This window comes from Struthio camelus, chromosome 6 (genome assembly GCF_040807025.1).
Source record: "Struthio camelus isolate bStrCam1 chromosome 6, bStrCam1.hap1, whole genome shotgun sequence".
Taxonomy (NCBI): domain Eukaryota; kingdom Metazoa; phylum Chordata; class Aves; order Struthioniformes; family Struthionidae; genus Struthio; species Struthio camelus.
Window position 1 is genome coordinate 5,391,524 of NC_090947.1, and position 18,071 is coordinate 5,409,594.

The 18,071-nt window shown below is 40.3% G+C and overlaps 1 protein-coding gene across 5 annotated transcripts in view; it reads right to left on the reverse strand.

Moving 5' to 3' along the window:
- The window catches only part of SPAG16 (sperm associated antigen 16), a 405,835-nt gene that overhangs the window by 87,323 nt on the left and 300,441 nt on the right, over positions 1-18,071 (reverse strand). For all 5 annotated transcript variants that reach the window (XR_011141788.1, XM_068947881.1, XM_068947882.1 and 2 more), the window contains one exon: positions 17,833-17,959. Coding sequence is in view for 4 of the 5 variants with exons in the window: in XM_068947881.1 (XP_068803982.1) it covers positions 17,833-17,959 (127 nt within the window). In the remaining variant the exon portion in view is untranslated. The remainder of the gene's footprint in view (positions 1-17,832; positions 17,960-18,071) is intronic.

An 18,071-nucleotide genomic window follows, 5' to 3' on the forward strand; every position in this document is an offset into this window, starting at 1 on the left:
ACGGGTTTGCTAATTGATGATACATTGCCTTAAATTAATCTCAGACTATTAATGTTACTTAATGGACTTTCATACTTCTTATTTGAAAAACAAGGGTCAAAGGAAGCAATGATCAGAGAAAACTACAATTACCACTTAGGACCATGAGTATGTAAATATATGGGCAAGTTAAGATTGCAATTTTAATTGCATAATTGCTGGATTATTTTTGAAGTTAGAGCCTAATCAGTGCTGCCATTATACACATCTATTTTATGCATACAAAAATGTCAACGATTTTTACTCTTAAAATACCATGAGCAACAGCTTTGCATTTATTTTATTAACTGCCACGGGCACTAATGTCACATTATGCTACTGAATCATTTTATTTCCTTCTAAAAATACAATAGGTTAAAGAATTATACAGCTTACACACCTTCATGCATCAGCTCACGAGGCAATCACAGGGAGCTGGGTTTGAGACGAAGCTTACATAACGGGTAGATTACTCCTTAACTGCCCAGCATTTTTTTTTTCAGTCTTTCTCTGCAACATCTGATATTACAAACTTTAATGCACAGATGTTTCTAAAAGGTCAAGAGAGAGACTGCATTTGCCAAGGATGCCCAGCTTTGCCATCCGAAAGTCAAGAGAATTTTCTCTCTCAAATGTCAAGAGAAACTGGAAAAGACTTGAGCAAATTATTCCGGCAATACTTTTATATTTATGCAATGCATGTGCAAGGGGAACATTTTAACCGCGTCGAATTCAATGATACTTTACAAATTTCATCGTATTTTGGACATATAAATAATTTAAGTAAGATAATAATTTGCTCAGTTATGATTTTTTAAATGAATTTTTCACTAATGCTTGCTAATCTAAAAATCAAATAAAACTTTTAAATCAAGACTGAATGTCTTTCAAAAAGCATAACCCTAATTATGGCCTATATTATACAGACCATCAAAATAAAACTAGCCATAAAACTTTAAAGTTCATTTATAACCCCAGTACATTCCTGATCTCCATTTAAAACAGCATATGTCTTCTAAGAACTCTGCACAGATCACTATCTATTTTCCTCAGATGGGTGTCAAAAAACAACGATGGCTGCAGGAACTTTTATATATGATTTTAAGAAATTTTTGAAAATTTGATTTTTTTCCTTGAGATACACCTAGTGCCAATATTCTCACTGAAAAAGAAAGGTTTTTCAGTTTCCAAAGGAACAAGGAATTTGCAGTTCTAAATAAGTTTGACTAGATAGATCCAAAAGCAAGACCCTCCTTCTGTTTGCCTTGCATGACTTAAATGTTTGATAGCTTTAGATAGGCATCAAAAGTACTTTATCAGCAGGTGAAAAAACTTTCTTTGGTTATATAAAAAATTACATTAACAATCTTCAAGCAAATCCTGAGCATAAACAAGCGTGTCGCTAGCTTGTTCCAACAACCTACAAAAAATCTGTTTTATTGCTGCATTCCCTGTGCTTCTGAAAATTAAAGAAGCAATTTGGGCCCAGGGAAAAGCAGCTGCTTCTGCTATCTGCCCTTCTGTTGGTAAGAAGTGTGATGTGGCCTCTCGGTAGACAGTTCATCTCATGTCACTACTCAAGATACAGAAGAGTAAATCATGACTCGTATCTGAACCATCTGTAATAAAGTTTTAACTGCTGATTCAAGAGATATTTTTTCTGTAAATTGATTCAACATGTGATTTGGATTGCTTCAAGCCCTTAAGACTTTATCTACTAACCTTTTGGAAACAGTAGATGGTAACTCCTCCATAGCTGATGCAGCCAAGTAGCTAAAAAGTGTTTTAGGTCATATCTTCAAAGGATTATACAGAGAATCCCATAGTACTCTACATTTCTTCAGCTGTGATCTACTCTTAAATAAAAATTTGTCCTTTAATCCCTGCTTTGGACTGCTGGAATCACTGGATGGGTTGGAAAAGGTATTTTGTTTCAGCTAAACACGTGAAGAATACTATATTGAGATTTCTAAAAAGATAAAAAGAAATCTATTTTAAAAAGTTCTGGAAAAGAAGAATAAGCAAAGCAAATGGAAGATGAATGTTATTAAAAACAGCTGTTAAACTAAAAGTCAACACGGCAAAGAAAAACAAACAACATTAATAAGAAAACAGCTCAAGCAGCACCACATTAAAAGCATGATAACATCAATACAGAGTTTGGTAGAAATTCAGGTTTCGTAGGTTACTAAGGAAAAAAGCCCAGAGTTGTCAGTGCACTACTCATTTTTCTAAATTCGCTTTCTCCTATGGTCCAGGTGCAATCTGCACACGTTCAGGTATGACTTACATATGCTAGAGCAACATGGAGCCCATTTCCTGTCTCATATTTTATGCATCACCGAGATCTTTTGGAAAAAGCACCTAAGTGCAGCCCGGGGAATGCAGGCCACCCACTAACCTGAAACCCAGGCGGCCACTCTTTGCATCAGAGCAATCAGGAATTAGGGGAAATATCATTCCTCAAAAACCCCACTGTCATCTGGAGAATGAAAGACCACGGAAAAATCTCTGCTAGGAGAGACTGCGGATTACATAGCCTGTGTGACAGTAAAGGGTGCAGAGCCCAAACGCGGCAAAAAACTGTGAGATGCCTCTGAAATGCAGCCTTCTCTGAACAAAGTGCGGCAAGGGCACAGCGCTTGAGCCTCCGGGCTTCAACTGCTGCGAAGCCTTTGGTGCCTTGATAGCAATATTGAGGTGGTCCAAACTGAATTACCCAGTCGGAAAAAGCCCTGTAAGAAATCATCCCAAGCACAGTACGCCCTGGAAACGGTCAGGACCTTCATTAAAGAAATGCGATGAAATAAGTGCTTTACTTCCACTGAGGCTGGCAAGAAAAAAAAAAAAAAAAAAAAAACTAAAAACGCCTTATTCTAAATCTGTAATTCAAAACTCTAAATCAAGTTGCATTTCTTTGAAGGGGCTAATTGAATTCATTCCTGTTTTGACTTGACCTCATTTCAGTTTGCATTCACGGTGCCACTAAAGTTTATATTAAGAATTTACACTTTGATAATTAAATTGGAAGTTAGAACTCTCAGAGATTTTTTTGTTCAAAGAATCTTAAAACAATTTAGGGAAGTTCAATAGAGTGGGAAGAAGATTAAGTCGCCAAATTCAAATGGTCTTCGAAAGCTGGCCTCCCCCCATCTTATCTGTGAGAGGAGAAAAATCTCCTTTGATGCTAAGATTTAATAAAAAGATCTAAGAAGTCTGCATGCTTGTATCTGATGTTAGCCAGGTAATTTTGTTATTGAAGTACTTCCAAGGGTGCAATCTAAGCCAGAATGTATATACCTGCTACTTAAAAGTAGTAAAACATTACGTCTGTATTTGCAGAACTCCTAGGACTGGGGGGGTGAAAGGAATCACAAATTTTGGCGCTCATAAATACCTTTTTCTTAAAAAAAAAAAAAGAAAGTTTTATCATCTCTCACTATATAAGCAGCAAATAACCTTTCCACATGTTTTTATAAATGGTTTTCAATTAGATATAAACAACCTATATCCTGGGCTTACTAAGAGATTTTGGGGGAATCAAGATGAGGCTAAAGGAGGAGGGGAGGGGACGAAATAGAAAAAAATATTAAAAGCACCGTGAGTCAAAAGCGTAAACCAAAGGTTTGCAACCATTTTTATCCATTACAGAATCAGGAGAGAACAAACTCCTTTAATTTTACATACTAAGCCATGCGTTTGCCTTCTAAGTGCTCTACGAGACGGCACTGAAAATATTCAGTCTGCAGTTTCGTACAAAGGAAAGAGAGAACGAGCAGGACGACCATTCCTGAGTGATGAAATGGCTGAGGTATCGGGTGGGAATTCTTCACATAAGATGTATTCCTCTTCAGGGAGCAGAAATAGATGCAAACAGATGGGCTTATGTAAGTAGAACTGACAGCTCCACAGATAGCTGGTTTCCTTTATATATGATATTTCACACTCACCAGGGTATTCTGGACCTCTCCGCCTAATTATTCCAACATTTTGCCCATTTTGTATACTCACAATATAATGGTCAAAGAGAAAAATAATTAAACAAAACTGCAGTTTAAAATCTCAAGGGAAACAATACATTCTATGCAAACAAACCACTTAAAAAGGGAGCTGTCTATTTTATGAATGTTAGTCCATCTGTTCACAATAGCTCCCCTGGAAGTGTTTGTTTTGCTTAGAAACACCAAAACTGATTGTGGATGGGGTGGTAGATGGGTTGGGGCTGGTTTGCTCTTTTTAAAGCACTGAGTACATAAAGGTGTTTTTCCTCTTGCTGGTCTCATAAAACCAAAAAAATAGGAAATGTTTGCATGCCAGTCACAATAAACTTTGGAGGCGTTCCTCTTTTAAGAGGACATACCCATGAGCTTTTTGTTTCCACGATGAACGGCCAGGCTGTACCCAAGGTCTGGTTCACCCTTGTAAGACGAGACTCGTTTACGTGACACCAGAGAGAGGTACCCTACAGTACGCTTCAAACACACGAGGCCAACGCAAATGGCTGGTATCTCCTTGTCCACCCCCCCCCATACATCGTTCTAAAAAGCCCAAACTACTGTAAGTATTTACGCTAAGAGCAAAACTGTACAGAGCCAAAGGACTGTAATCTGTAATCTGCCTGTGCCTAAGCAGAAGATGCATGTCAGCTCTGTGTTAATGGCTATGATTGTGCTCTCATCTATTAAACAACCCAGTTTTTGTCATTCTGGATCCATTCCACTGAATTACGTAGACATTCACGTCAATACTACTGAAACTTATAATTGAAGAGAACATCAGAGAAGCGAACATCGAACACAGCAAGAACAGAAGAGCTTTTATAGCAGTAAAAGGAAATACTAACAGAAAACAAATGAACAAGGAAAAATAAGTTACAAAACTTGTAACAAATGGAGCCCCTGGTTAGTGCAGGAGTTGATGTAAGAGTCTAGGCAGCCTCATGGGCCCTCACATGCACACACAGGGGAGTTCAAACGAGGATTTCCAGGGACGCTTTGTCTGAAAAGCCTCAGAAACCTGAGATATCCAACCTAACGAACCACTAACACAGAGCAACCTGCCACAGCACTCAGACAGGATCTCCTTCCTTGGGTCCCCAAAACATGTCATAGACAAAAAGCCCTCGACTGAAGGTAAGAACAACCCCGAGCATGGTGTAACGAAAGGAAAGAAATGACTCCTAGAAGCAATCATCTAGGGAGGTCTGAGGCTCAACTTTGTCCTTCTTTGAAAGGACCAGTGCTGAGTTCAGCTCTGGTGCCCGAATGAGACACAAAGTGCCCACTGCGCCCCTGGGCCGCCAAGTCCTACCTTGCCACAGAGAACCAGCAGCAAAAGGTGCCCCTGCGCCCTGGTGATGCTCAGCACCTCCCAGCAAATGATGTCAGTCTTTCCTCCAAACTTCAGGTCAAACAATGTCAGTCCTTTCTCCAAACTTCAGGTCTATCTACCAGCTAAGCCTTTGGGTGAGGTTTCAGGGGGACATCCTTTTTCTTTTGCTGGGAGTTGGTTCCGGCTGAGGAAATGATTAATTATTTCTGTGGGACTGGTTCTTTTCCTATTGATTTCCTTTCCTGTTTCCTTTCCTTACGTTTTGCTCTGATGCCAGGAAAGAAGTGTTCATTGTGCTCAATAACCCTTTTCCCCTCAAATTTTTTGTTACCATACCTAGCAAATATCAGACTTGCCTCTTACTTTGTGCAAATATGTTACGAAAAATTGATAATAAATATGTGTTAATTAATTCATAAGTAAATATTACGAGAATATTACCTTAATTACAATTCCTACATCGTAAGGCTCAGCAGCCCCAGCATCAACTACTGCTTTACCTCAGATGCAGAAGCTGTAATAGCCACAGAGTCCTGGCACGCTGAGCTGCTCTGGAAAGATGGCGTTGGAGGAAGCCTTCTTGGCCTCAGAGAGTTTATCTGCCTGAATGAATTCATGATTTTGCGGGTCCATCAGCCAATTACCCTAGGCAACTCTTATTTTGCAAGTGCCCAAATCGAGCTCTGCTTGCAAGCATAGCTAAAATATTAATCATTAATAGTCAGGGCTATAAAGCGCCTACTGTAGCATCAGAGCTGCTCCCAATATGATTCGGCTTGACAGGCTGGCTCACAGAATTGAAGGGAAAAGAACGTACAATAAGAATCAAAAAATCAAATCCTAGTCCCAACATGGAGAGGGTTTATTCCATTCGTATAAGGAAAGACCTTCTGTTTAGCCGCATACACGTAATCGAATGGTAGTGTTTCAAGTGGACAGCTGGGACTCCAGTCTAGAATAAAGAGGCAAAACAAGAGAGGGACGATCCTAAATAAAATGCCAGTACGATATTGCTACAGTTTTGCCATCTTCCCTTTTGCCATTGTATATAGTATTTTGCCATAGAAAAACAAAATGAGGGGGGATTAAAATATTTTTTTTTTTGGCTGCCCTAAAGTCTCAGTACTTTCCTGCTCAGGAAATGGCCATGTGTTTGATCATGGAAACATTTGCAAAAGGACAGGGATTATTTATGAGCAGATTGAAGGCTTCCTAAATTCCTCCATCTGGAAAAAGTGGATAGGCAAATTTTGCACACCCTCTCCTAGGTCAGTTATCTAACCCTAAAATGGCATCCAATTTTCTCTGAGGAATAGTTTTTCATAAGCCTAATTTAAATGCCTCAAAGCCATCTAAACCATGATTGTCTTAGTAGTGGAATGCCATTAAGAACAAGTAAATGCAAACCATACTTTCATGAGAAAGGGAATTTTGCCTCAGGCCTCAGATTCATTCAATCTGGAGAAAAAATGCAAATGGCTAAGCCCAGTGTCTTGCACAGACTTTGTAATTGCCAGAAAGAAAACATTTTAAATCACAGGAAAGACCTTTCCATACATTCAATGAAATATAAACCAGAGATTATGTTAAAGACAAAATGACTGTGTTCAGCCTCCTGAGTATGTCTTTGTGGAGATGTTGCTTGAAACTTTTCGGAAATCTGAGGGCTATACAATAAAAAGGGGAGGGAGGCTGTAAGTGGAAAGAAATACACTCTGCAGCTCCAAATACCACAGTTAAGACACATAAAAACTAAGGATTCCATCTAGAAGGAAAATCCAGTATACTTCTGCCTGTGGGGCAAAGTTATTGTTCTTGTCCTGAGTATCGAGTCCTCACAACCCCTTAAAATGCCCAATTCATAGACAACTTCTAGATGTGGGCATATCTGCGAGTGCACCTGAAGAATTTCTAGTGCTGTAGGCTTGACAGCTTGAGAGGATCATAGACCAGAAGAGTCACTGGTGATAAATTCATATTTGCAGGAGTTTAACATACTAACTTGCGTACACTGCATCCCCGTTTAGATTTCATGAGAGAAGCACAGGGGCAAATATCGTCAGCCAACGTGTTTGTTTTGTTGGCCTGCAGGCTTGAAAAAGCAGGTTGGCAGATACTTTAGGGGAAGCAAAATTCTGGCTTTTTTTCCTTTAGCGCAGACATGATGCCTTTCCTTGCACATGAGACCACAATTACAATTGCAGCCAGTTACGGCTGCCAGCGGCAATGGCCTAACTGAACAGGCGCCCGAGAGTTCGTCTCACTCATCCGTTTTCCACCCGCCTCTTCAAGAGCAAGCAAAGCTCACAGGTTGGTCCCAAGAGATGACAAGTGCTCCTAAGGCAGGTGTATACAGATTATATTGCTAATCAATTTATTTTTCATAACCTTATGGATCACTTGTTACGGATGATGAAGCATTTCAGCTCCTGTGACATTTTGTTAAAAAAAAAAAAAAGGTAAGGATAGCATACTTTTTATTTTAAAGAGGATCTCATACTTGCCACTTTCAAAGCTCTGCAAAGAGGTATCTAAATAAACACCACAGATAGTAGTCCTCTCTCCTCCTTCCAGATCTTGAATACATTTCATTTACCGAGTGGAAGAGCTGTTCCAAAGAACCAGAAAATGTCCGGGCAGTGACAGGCACCCATGCTGAATTACTAGTATACTACGTGAGAGATGATTAACCTTCCTTTAGAGTTCAGCTACTTTCAAAAAAGTAAATGGGATGAAGAACAATAAAATGTAGTTTTTGAGTTATTAAAACTATATTATTCAAACTCCACCAAGACTGGCATAGCTTTTACTAAAGGAAAGTGGAAGGCTAAAGATTGTATTGAGATGATTTTATATGAACATATCCAACATTTAGTTTCAAAATTTCCATTCAAAATATGAACTCTGCTTCTTGCAAGGAAACAATTAAGATGGTGAGTAAAAAAACTCAGACAAAATTAACTTAAACTCAAAACAAAGTATTTAATTCATTTAGGCTGTCACAACCCCTCTCTTTCTTTCTTTTTCTCCAAAGAATCAAACCTCAATGGACTTTCTCTCCCGTTCCCTAAGTATTTGCTTCCCATAGACTAAGAAGTCCAGTATCTTCTTTTCATAAGCATGAGTACCACCCTCACTCATCAATTTTGGACGGTTTTAGCTAACCAATGACTCTTGCTTAGTGGTTAAAATCTGGCTAAATTCAACAGCGACAAAGATGCAACTCGCTGTCTCCTCACAGATTTCCTGATCTATGCAGGCAGGGAACACCATCAAGTTTGTTCAACCTCACGCATTCAGTCTACAGAAAGTACCCCACAAATACTAGACCTATTTAATATTTTATTTCATAATCTCTTATTTTCACTAAAGCATATGAGGGATGACTGCAGTATCGATTCATTTCTTTGCATATAATACAGCACTCTTCACTCAAATCACATAACCTGGAGAGCTGTTGATATTTCAGTAGAGCTTTCACAGAAAAAGGGATATGGTGACCTTCAGGGGTCTGTAGCGCCTGGTTGTCTGCAGGGATACACTAATCAGGAGATGAAGCTCTCATGGTCAAGCCAGGCTTGAGGTGAAACTATGCAGTTTGACAGAAAGGAAGGAATTCTCTTGTAATAATACATTCAAAGTGGGAATTTGCTAATTGTAGCACTCTGTGAGCTGGAATTAATACAAACAATATAAAATAGAACACATGGACCTAAGTAATTCACAAGAGCAGTAAATGCCAGAAGTAAAATGTTGAACACATTCATATTTTAAAAGCCTTGGGCCTAGTTTTAGCAGGATTATTAAAAAAAAAAAAAATCCAAACCCACCCTATCGAAAAACATTTTTACTCAGTTTGTGAATAGCTGCTGGAGGATCCAAATTTTGATCAGTTATGTCCCGCTTGGGATGCTCAAACCTCCAATCACTTCCAGCTTGCATTAGTTTAACGCGACGACGGCAAAACCATGTAGACGTTCCCTCCTTTCACTTTAGGAACAAACAATTTGATCATCACTGTAGTTTGGCCAGCTGCCTCAACAGCTGAGACTGCTGCTCCTCCTTAAAGAATAACACTCAAAAAAAAAAAAAAAAACCTGAAAGGTCAATATATTGCTCTGAAGAGGCACAACACCGGCTTCCAGAACACTGTTTTTATGCTGGATATATGCATGCGAGGGGGGAATATTTAGTACTACAGTAACTACATGGAAAAGGCTGGCTCTGTTAAATAGCTGTCCACCCTCTTGCACCCGAGGGAAGGAAGTGCTCCTCTCTAACAAAGACAAAGAGAATATCAATGGGGCTAATCTCTTCAAAGTGCTCTGAGCTCAAAGCAATTGCTGGCAGTCATAGGCGGTCCCCAACCTCATTAGCTCTGCAAAGAAAACACACGCAAAGACAAAATACTACCCTGCATCTAAGGCAAAAAATGTACAATAAGGGGTTTCTAAGCCACCTCCCTTTCCTTTCCAAAGTACAAATACTGCATGCATTCTAAATTTTGTGTGTCCTAGAAATTGAGTCATATATTTTAAGAATCCCTCTTCTTTTCTGTCTACATATTTAACTATTGACAAACGGTCATGGCACAGCAGAGATAGTGTGGCACAGCCTTTCTGCTGATCAGCACAGAGAGAAAAATCCTTGCCAACGCCTTCCCTTTTGAAACACTGCAACAGTCAGAAATAAGGAGAGTGATAGTTGCATATACCATGAAACAAGGAGACAAAATGATCTGTCAACCAGCTCATATTTATCTAAGCTCTAATCTACCCACTGGCTTCGAATTAGAGAATTTTACAGTCAAGAAAACAAATGTTGAGAAGAAGAGACAAATGTAATACAGCAGCACTGAGGGGAGAAGTGAGAACTGCAAGACAAGTAATTATCATTGAATAACGTAGCCTTTACAGAACATCCTTTTACTCCCACGCTGACCATAGGAATAATTAAGGATGGTCAACAGATGTCGTAAGCCCTCCTCAGAGAAAGAGGGCTGACGTGATCACGGTGCTGGGACGACTTCAGGACTAAGCAGCACGGTCAGGACTAGAAAACAGGTCCGGGACTGTGCGAACGAACTCAGACGACAAGGGAATTTCTCCAGGGAATCCACTAATGGATTCACGCCTTCAAACAAACAGGCTGTTGAGGCTTCCTGGGGACAAAACATCAATACTGGTGCATTGTCTTGCATTACTTTCTAAGAGCACACAGTTGGGGCAACAGCATTCGCTTACTGTCAAGCTTAGTCAAAGCAGGGATTTGAGCTTGAAGGGCAAAGCACAAAGGCCTTCTATTAGCATGGACGAGGTGCATCAGCCCACCACCCTTTCCCTCCATCTGAGGCATAAGTTTTGAAAATCTCTTGTCTTTCTCTGAACAGCTCAGTCAATAAATGGTGGATCTGAAAATTTATTTCCTGCAGATCAGTCTAAAAGAGGGATGCATATTCAGACACCTACCAAACACTCGTAATACAGACTTTAAGAACAATCTGAGGAGGGAAGAAGAGAGGAGGAACAGTCTTCCACCCTCCTTATCCCATTAACCTTGTGCGAGCCATGGTTCCTGCATTATGGAAAATTTTCAAGTTTGATACTCGAGTATCAAACTGATTTCTGTGTTTAGGCCTACTTTCTTTCGGAAGGAAGTAGGGAGAATTTGTCTTGACCGATCACTGCCTGGGCCACTGCTGCTGCAGCGCTGCATCCTGCGCTGGTCTGGCAGCTAAGGCACAGCGAGAACAGCGCTCAGAGGCACAGCAGTCGCAGAGCACTTGCAGATGAGTATGAGCCAAAGGAAGTGGAAAAACTAAAAATGCCAGGCATCAAACAAAGAACGGAGAACTAAGAATGCAGGTGGCCGCATTTGTGCCCATCAGGCAAAATTCATAAGAATGTGGGCCAATTACAGTAAAGATATACAGAGCATGAGAATCCTTAGTCTGTATAAAATAGGGCAAGTGAGGATGCAGCAAAAAGGTATCGATCTTACAATCCTGAATATAGCATTCCTGGGAACCAGAACAAGTCTCTCTGAACTGTCCAGACCCAGAGTGAAAAACGGGCTTCTGACAGGACAGACATGAAACAATTCTTGATGGTAGAAAAGAGAGAACAGCAATGATGTACAAGCGGATAGCTTATGCTTTTCAAATAGACCTGAGAAACGCCCAAAAGAGAAGCAAACCAGGCTAATTCCACCCGTCAAGCCAAGTGTGAGGTGCAAGGCAAAAAATACTGGGTTAGCAATATGATAAAGGGTGGAAGGAAAGGAGGAGAATTAAAGAGAAAAAAAGCAAAAAGAGGGAAGAAATGAGTCTCAATGTTCTGATAAAAGAGCAAAGGTTTCCAAAAAAGTGGACAGATGTGTTCTAAAAACACGGCTTGATCACTTGGCCATCCTGCCAGGCAGAGCTGTAACACCGGATGTCCTTGAAAGTCTCTGTGATTAAGACAAAACAAGTCACAAGTGATTAAAAAACAGAATCAGGAGTTGTCTAAATTCTGGAGAGAAAAGCAAGTGCCAGTACGAGTCCAAAGATTTATAGTTGTGGCTATCTATATCGATATATGAAGGTCCCTTTGCATACTGGCTTGAAAATGCCAGTTTACTGCGCTCACGCATGAGCGCCCAGAAGGTTCATGTCCGAGTGCCCTATTCATTTATGCATGAATGCCCAATTAATTTACGTATGAGCACCCTATTAATTCACACGTGAGTGCCCAATTTATGTGCCCTCCCCCCCCCCCTCAGTTCCTGCTTAGGGGCCTGCAGAATAAAGGTACGGGCGCCTGCAGGGCTGCAGCCCACTGGGCAACCTACGGCGAAGCAGTGACGGTAAGAAGAACAGAGGAGTTGAAGCACAGATGAGCAGTAAGAAACCAGTAAGAAGCACGGCGCAGCCATTACATACACAACCTCAGCCTCCTGCGTCACCCGTCGCCTTGCTGAAGGAACTGAGATGGACGGAGCGTAACCTGTGGTGAAAACAAGGGGACTGAAACTATGAAGGGGGGAGGAGAGGTGTTTGGCTAACTTAAGCCTGGGAAAGAGGGAGAAAAGGCCTATACTTAAGCACGTGTTTAATTGTTTCTGTTTGATTTTTTTCTCAATATCCAAATCAGTGATCAGGCGTTTGTTTTAACTGGCAATATATTAAATTGAACAAAAATTCCCCAAGTCCAGACTGCTTTGCCCGCGATGGCACATACATACTCAGAGATGAGGTAGGGACCCAGGCGTTGAACCACAAAGAAGGCGGCGGCACCCTCAGGAATCAATTTATGCTATCATATAATTTGCTTGAGAGATTAAAGAATGCAGGGCAACAAAGCGTTGTAATGAGGAAAGCTTTGTAGTCAGAAACGTGGGTCATAGGGATAAAAACACACGTTAACGTCAGCATATGATTGCACTACACAGACAAAAATCAGATGCTGCTAAAAAGATTACCGTGGTAAATTCTGCACTAGAGAATTTTTGTCCCGTGAAGCCTGACTTCAGCTGTAAGCAAGAGGGCGACAAACATAAGAAAAAAAGCAAAGTTCAAGAACAGCAAAAAAGTGAGATAAATGGTCAAGATGCCATCCTGCCTCTGTTCTCTGGATACAGGAATTCATCTCAGGGGGCCACAGTCCCTTTCTGAGATGTGCAAGGAGCAGATGGATTCCCACCTCCCTCATCGCACCCGGCACCTAATGCCCAAACCCACTGTGCTGCTTCCCAGAAAAGGAGAGCTTGCTCCAGGCCAGAAAATCCCCTGGCTGGTCAAGATTAAACTTGAACTACTCATTGCCACCTGAGATGCACGAATTAAACAAAAACAGGAAGGAGAGAGAGAAAAAAGGAGAAAGACAGACACCGTATACCTCAATATCAGCTTGTCTGTGCACCTCAATATCAGCTTGTCTGTGCAGCCAAATATCTGACTGAAATTGAGGAAATCAAAGAGGAATTGGGTGAGCAGCTTACTGCAGGACCAAACCTCTAAATAAATGAAACTGTCATAGAGTAAGTCGGTATTATTTATGTTTCTTTTAAGAAATAGAATATATACTCAATTAGGCACCATATGAACTTACTAAAACAATTTACACTTCTGAACTTTTTTCCTCCTTCCACAAGGATTATCTCTGCCAGCTCTGTTCTGAGCATATAAATTGTTATCAGATAAGGAATCTGAAAATTGTAATTCCGAGACTTCAACCGAAGGCTCAATTATCAGCAGAAATTCTAACAATCTGCCATTTAATCTCCGCGCCTCCATCCCTCAGGAGGCCTGTGGGGACTGCTTGTAGCCTTAACATTAGCAGGTATAGCCCAAATAATGTCTCGTGCAAATACTGAAGACGCTTCACCCGTGGCACTCCAGGAAATCTCATCAAGTTTAATTCTGTATTCAGGAAAGGACAGATAATATAGAGACACAAATTCACGAGCCCAGAGTTTAACATCAAAAATAAATCAAGCCTGAATAGTAAGCAGTTCTGTGACCCGCTGGAGTAGTGGTTTGCTCATAGCAACGGTTCTGTATAATGTGTCATGTGATAGTATAATTAAACAAATTAACCTTGCTTTTGGATAGCATTGCCAAGTCCTTACCCTGACCTCACCACAGCTGAAAGTGGTACTGGTTATTAAATAGTCAATTTTCATGCAACGTTTCTTCTGCTTCCCTTTCTCCCACCTCCAGAATTCCTATCTCCTAAAATAAATCACTTGTATCACAAGGCGACATCTTTTAACAATTCTTCCTCTACATAACATAGATACATATTGCCCTTTGAGATGTCCAGATACATTATAAAGCCAGTTGTTTGTAGCCTGGTAGGAATCACAAAACCCTCCGCGTGTCTTTACCATCGAGAGTAGCACTGTGCCCAGCTTGGACGGAAGCAGGTTAAACATCACCACCTCATCCTATCTGCAAATCTCAGAATTTCTAACAGCCCTATATTTTTCCAAATATTGTTTACTTCCCCTTGACCTTCTTGTAACTGCTATTAATTATGGACTGCTATTGCTGTATTGTGGGAAGTTGGGGTTTCTAATTGGGCTACTGGGGCTTCTAATACATCACGATAATAATAAATGTCTTAGCCTGTAAACCAGAAACCTCGGCAGCTTCTCTGAGTCTTATATATTACCCAATGCTATGTTGTGAATAATCATGTTAGGTACATTTTTCTAAACAGCAACTGGAAACACTGAAGGTGAAGACAAATAAAAGTGTGGTAAGAGATTTGCGAATGCTACACAAGAATTTAAGTACAGGGAAAGCTCGGTTAAATTTGCCTATGAGGAGATAAAATTGAATATACTTAAAAAAAATAATTTACAAACATTGTGGCCCCTGCCTTGCACATTGGTCCCTTCTTTGAGACCATTCACAGCACCTACAATTGAAAGAACATGCTCCTTTGTACTTGTGGCATTAGGCACAATACTGACCAGGGCCCACAGCGGGCTGAGTCCCGGCCGGCTCCATCACCACCTCCCACCCAATGACCACGAGCCAGCTGCAGAAAGACTGAGGGAAAGAAGGAAACCCACACAGAGCGTAATGCTTTAGCAATCCTGCCGTTAATTTCTTTGCATTCACAAGTACACCACGTAGCACTGTCCACCGCTAAGCTGACTGAAAGAAAGGCAAAGGCGAAAGAAACCAGAGTAGCTGAAGCAGAAAGCTTTATGCCCAACATTTTTCATCAACTTCTTTAAGAGCTCAGGGCAGCTCTGACAGAGAAGAAAATGACTATGTGGTCCAACATTTTTGCCAAGAGTAGCTTGAAGATCACCAGAGTCAGCAAGGGCCATCCACAATGAGGCCATCCGATGATTCCCAGCAACTTTACAAGCTCGTTCTTGGTACTGTCTCTTTGCTAGGCAACTCCCAGCCAGTGTATGTCACCCTGACAAAAGATATTACCACTTTCAAACAAAATGAAAGATGTTTCTGTCTACATTACATTTGCAAGGATAATTACTTAGAAAACAATACAGAGGAAAACCAAACAAAAATCTTCCATTAGTTGGGGCCTTATTATCTCTGACCTCAATCTTGTTTGCTGATCCTGCCCATCTTTTCATAAAATCCTTCTATCATTATTAACTATAATTTAAATCATTACTGGGCAGTAAAAAAACTGCTCAAGCATGGCTCTCTAATCTAGTAATTAAGTCCACCTATAGCGGTGTAGTGTTTCCTGTGCGCATGACTATTAGTGTATTCAAGTATTTTACATCAGGTGCTATAACATCACCAGAAGAGACTGACAGATACAGTCTGTAATTAAGCCACACTTCGATAAGGTCAGGAAAATCTATCCAAGCTTCCTCAGACACAGGTCCAAGGTCCCATGCCCATCAGCCTGTTAGTTAAACATTGGATATATTTTCTCATCACCATTTATTTTGTTGTGGGTGGGCTTTTGGGCTGTTTGCCTTATTTTAACATGATTATTATTTTTAGCTAACTCCATTCAGATGACTGACTGAATAGTTTTAGATTGACCCAACCTACATATTGATGAATAAGTGTTTTTTGTTTTTTTCCTAACTGCAGTTCAGACGATGCAGGAACCTCCCAGATCATCCTTGCTAGCCCTCTGCCGTGGCAGACAACCCACATCATTCGGCCTTTCTCACTGATGTATCACAGGCCATTTTAGGATTACTCAGGTTTAGCTCATGGGGGAATTAGCAAAAAAGAGCTGTGACAACAGGGAGGCAACATGAATTAAACACCCAAGCAGCCAGGGCCCCAGAGAGACTCACCTCAAGGCGAGTCCTACACTGCATTGCTAACAGTAACCCAAACAGTTGCACCCAAGCTAGGGCAGCTACAGAAGAAATACCATTTCACCCAAAGGCAATGTAGAAAATGCATTCCTTCCAGCCACTGCACTAGACGAAGCAAATTAAATGTTTTCCGGTAACAAATAGCTATTAGTGTGCTGGTATCTCTGCAGTGCCTGGTATGACTCGGCCAGTATCCGTAATTAGGTCATGTAGGCGCTGTCGCTGTTCAAACAGTACGAGTTGTAATAGTCTCTTTTAGCTAGCTATTTTCATATCTTTAGCTAGACATGATTGCATCCCGCTATACTATGCCTCTTTGTGGTCATTCATCCCAATTTGATATCTCTGTTGTGTGGTTACTCCTGCAGAGAAAGTTTTGGATTTTATCCAAATGATGGGAAATTTTGCCCATTTAGATTACCTAAAGCTGATAACCCTTCTACTGGAAAGTTCCCATCTGGCTAAAAATATTGCTACTGCATTTTGCAGGGATGTGATTCCTTTGCAAATGACCCACCATTATATTCCAGATGCAAAAATGCAAAACTTCTTCAAATCCTGCTCGTGAAAAAATGAGCTCTTGTTCCAAATCACATACGTATACAGAATAGCGTTTAAATTTGTCTTTGGGTAGCTGTCAAAAATGGACAGCGTCAATGTATTTTTTTTTCCCTTGGAAATGAAAATACCTTATTTAATGATACAATAGAGAGCTCTGGGAAATCCCTATGCAAATACTACAGAATTGATAGCCAAGTTTTCTGCCACGCGACTCAACAGATTGATATTATGCATTCCACAGTGTGTGGGCCATTATGACAAAATATCATACTATTATTATTGGTAAAATGACTCTTTCATTCTCTCTCATATTTTACTGATGCATTATATTTTATGCCTATAATATGTATGCATAACATATAATGCATTCGCATAAATATGCCTCAATAAAATTATACGTATTTATTACATATATTACATATTATTATATTGTATCGTATCATATTATACTACCTTGTATAAGAATGATTCACTGAGCTGGGATCTAATTCTGTGCTGTAATATGAATGCTTGTCCACACTTTGGAATAGAAGATTTAATATTGCTTAAAAAAAATGTTATACTGTTTTACAACAGCCCCACTTAAAATAGAAACGTACCTTCACTCACAGTATCGCTGACATAAGAATACAGGGTTGATGGTGAAAAATAACTGGTTACCTCAATTATTTGTGCATAGAAGGCAATCTTTTCAACACAGTGAAGTTCTGGGGTAATTATAGGAGGACTTAGTAAGATTGGTTATGAAATGAAACCATGGAATAAGCAATAAAAGAGCAAATAGGAGCGGAGAATAAACATCAGTAGAACACAGGTAATCTCTCTCAGTTTTCTACCCCCAGTCATCGTTTCTGTATCTCATGCAACTTCTTTGCAATCAGTTGCACGTTTTGTGATAGCACATTTTTCATTTTATATAAATGGACCGTTAGTCCAGTTTGCCCATGTAGTCCATAGGAAAAAAACATACTGACCATTAGTTGGCACAGTTGTAGCTTCTTTAAAATAACAAACCTGTGTGGTTTCACACAAGCCATCTAGTTTCAGAATTACTTTAGAAAGATCTCAAAATACAATACGTTTTAAGTAGAAAAAGCTGTTAAAGAATCCTACCAGAGGGATCAAAGACGACCTCGTTGGCAGCACGTGGGCCTGCATCTATGGATGCCATGGGAACCAACTTCCGAATGTCCCACAGTTTCACCACCCCACAGGAGTCACAGGAGGCAATGGTGTCGCCCTGTCAACGTTGGGAAGAAAAGGCATTACCTCTGTACGTTTGCAAACAAGGAAGCAAGCACATCACATCATGCTGGGTACCCACTGATGCCAGACATAGTAACTGCACATAT